Source organism: Taudactylus pleione, unplaced genomic scaffold (genome assembly GCF_031769625.1).
Source record: "Taudactylus pleione unplaced genomic scaffold, aTauple2 ptg000116l, whole genome shotgun sequence".
NCBI classification, from domain to species: domain Eukaryota; kingdom Metazoa; phylum Chordata; class Amphibia; order Anura; family Myobatrachidae; genus Taudactylus; species Taudactylus pleione.
In genome coordinates this window covers 19,532,597-19,535,257 of record NW_028284518.1, presented here as the reverse complement: position 1 = coordinate 19,535,257, position 2,661 = coordinate 19,532,597, and the positions used below count along the sequence as shown (strand labels likewise).

General features: G+C 48.9%; 1 protein-coding gene across 1 annotated transcript; it reads left to right on the top strand.

Annotated features, from left to right (window-relative positions):
• The first annotated feature begins 301 nt into the window (after window positions 1–301).
• On the top strand, window positions 302–1,860 carry LOC148524810 (uncharacterized). The gene is made up of 3 exons (XM_088471748.1): window positions 302–679; window positions 1,355–1,528; window positions 1,753–1,860. The coding sequence occupies exons 1-3, from the start codon at window positions 302–304 to the stop codon at window positions 1,858–1,860; spliced, it is 660 nt and encodes a 219-aa protein (XP_088327874.1).
• Window positions 1,861–2,661: the final 801 nt, after the last annotated feature.

Genomic DNA, 2,661 nt, shown 5'->3' with positions numbered 1-2,661 from the left:
TACAGGGCATAGGGGAGAGGCTGCATAAAGGGCATAGAGGGTGCTGCATACAGGGCATAGGGGGAGAGGCTGCATACAGGGCATAGGGGGGAGAGGCTGCATACAGGGCATAGGTGGAGAGGCTGCATAAAGGGCATAGGGGGTGCTGCATAAAGGGCATAGGGGGAGAGGCTGCATACCGGGCATAGGGGGGAGAGGCTGCATACAGGGCATAGGGGAGAGGCTGCATAAAGGGCATATTGGGGAGGCTGCATAGGATAATGCATTTTTTTTATTTATTTATTTTTTCTCACTTGCAGACATGACCGGGTTCATTGAGATCTACCAGGCCAATGAGTGCCTTTGGAAGCACGCAGATCAGGACTACTCCAATCGTGACGTCAAGCTTCAGGCACTGAAGAAGTTGTTAGCATACAGTCGGGAGTGCGACAGTGATGTTGGCATAGACTGGGTGAAGAACAAGATCCAGGGGTTGAGAACAGTGTTCCTGAAGGAGCACAAGAAGTATGAAGATTCAAAACATTCGGGAGCAGGTGCAGATGAAGTCGTAAAGCCAAAATTATGGTACTATGACTTGCTCAAATTCGTCCTTGACCAAGAGCCAAAGACACGGGCGCGGTCTTCGCTGGTTCCCGAGGAAGAAGAGACCCTCGTGGAGAATGTGGAGGGGCAGGACCAGGTATGCCATTAAACTATTGTATTTTTTAATTGGACATTGGCCATGATTCAGAGCCGCTTGCTGCGACAGATTGCTAGCTCTGAATCAGGACCACTATAGCGAGCTGCCATGATGATGGTCACGATGGTCAAGACCATCGCGACCATCGGGCTTGCGATGAGACCCTTGTGGTAGGGTCTCTTGGCCGCAAGCACCAGAGAGATTTCGGCTCTAACAGAGCCAAAATCTCTCCCACTGACATAACTCGTGATGTCAGTGGGGCGGCACAAAACGGTAGGCGTTCACATGGGAACGCCTCCGTTTGGGCAGTCACCCCCTTGGCCCGCCCACCAAAGGGGACGTGGTGTCACTCAACATCGACAGCACGACCCCTTTGTTGAGAGACCCGGAGCGACTGAGTGGCCGTCGCTGTCCGGGTCTCGCGCATGCGCACGACGGAGCCGGCTGTCGTGCGCATGCGCTCTGGGCCACCATCGACCCCGTTGCGAGCGCTCACCACTTGCGTCCGGGTCTGATTCAGGCCCATAGTGTATAATTTTTTGCTAGGATGGACAGGATGGTGATGCTCCAAATGTTGTGATTTTTTAATTAAAAAACAACTTGTAAGGCACTGTATGTATGTTTATTTTGTTAATAGCTAAATACTTTTATTATTTGTTTGTCATTTTTCCAAAGGCGGAAGTCCTGGATGTGAATCCTGTCCCTTCAACCAGCGAGACCACAGAGGTTATGGAGTCTAGAATCGAGAGGCCGGCAGTGGCAGCACCCGCCAAGAAGCGGAGGACGGCTTCCAGGACTCCATCCTCAGGCCCGTCAAGAAGTGACAGATTTTTGAGTCACGCGGAGGAGGTATTACATGCACCCCCCGGTCCAAATCAAACTTTTGCAGCTCACATCGGCAACGAAATGGACAGCATGGCTCATAACCAGCTGCATCATTTCAAGCGTCTTATATATAACGCTCTGTTACTAGCTCACGATGGAAAATTGGACGAGCATAGTAACATAGGGTCATATATGATGGCGCAGCCCACCCCATTGTCTTCTGACAATTTCCCTATCCCACCTCATAGACCCGCGTCCCAACTAAGGCCAATTCCTCCTCCGTCACATCCCCTCACCTATCATGCGTCGGGCGCCCCACAGACACCAGTTCCCATTCCCACCACATCCAGCAGTGAAGTGCGCTCATCATGGATGAGTGCACATGCCACGCTGGAGGCCGATGATGAGATTTATTTTAATTATTAGATATTTTTTAATGTTCGGTTTTTTTAAGTGATTCAAAAATGTGACACTTCTTTTTCTTTGGTTCTTTGTCAAGGCTGAATTTGAGCATGTACATAGTGCCTTAACTTTGGCAAATGTACTACATTTGCACCTGTTTTCCGAATGTTTTGATTTCTGCATACTTCTTGTGCTCCCATGGACACTGTTTTTGAACCCTATTTCTTGTTCTTCACCCTGCTTATGTTGACATCACTGTTTAGCTCCCGACTGTATATTACACTTATTTCAGTGCCTGAAGCTTCTCATGTTTGGAGTAGTCCCTGCTGAGGAGGCACTCATTGGCCTGGTAATATTCAATGAATCCGGTAAATTTTTTATTTTTTTTTATACTTATAAAAATTGTCAACTTCAATACTCTGGTCTTGTGTTTTACTTTATTGATGGTACATTCATGTAGAATAAATGTTTGGTTGTGAGTGTGATTTTCATTAACCAATGTGTGTGAATTGAATATGTGTACCATTCATCCTATGTATACTGACCCTGAATAATTTGTGAATTCAGGGCCTGATTCTGACAAGGTCGCAAGCACTGAGCGCTCGCAACGGGGTCGATGGTTGACCACTGGGCATGCGCACCACGGAGCCGGCTCCATCGTGCGCAAATGCGCCAGACCCGGCTAGCGACGGGCAATCCGTCGCTCCGGGTCTCACACCAAAGGGGTCGTGCTGTCGATGTTGAGTGACAGCACG

Excerpts from the sequence above, each read along its gene's own strand:
- LOC148524810 (XM_088471748.1), top strand. The coding sequence starts at position 302 with ATGACCGGGTTCATTGAGATCTACCAGGCCAATGAGTGCCTTTGGAAG. Across the intron at positions 680-1,354 it reads ATGTGGAGGGGCAGGACCAG|GCGGAAGTCCTGGATGTGAA; the intron begins GTATGCCATTAA and ends ATTTTTCCAAAG. Across the intron at positions 1,529-1,752 it reads TTTTGAGTCACGCGGAGGAG|ACCCGCGTCCCAACTAAGGC; the intron begins GTATTACATGCA and ends CCCACCTCATAG.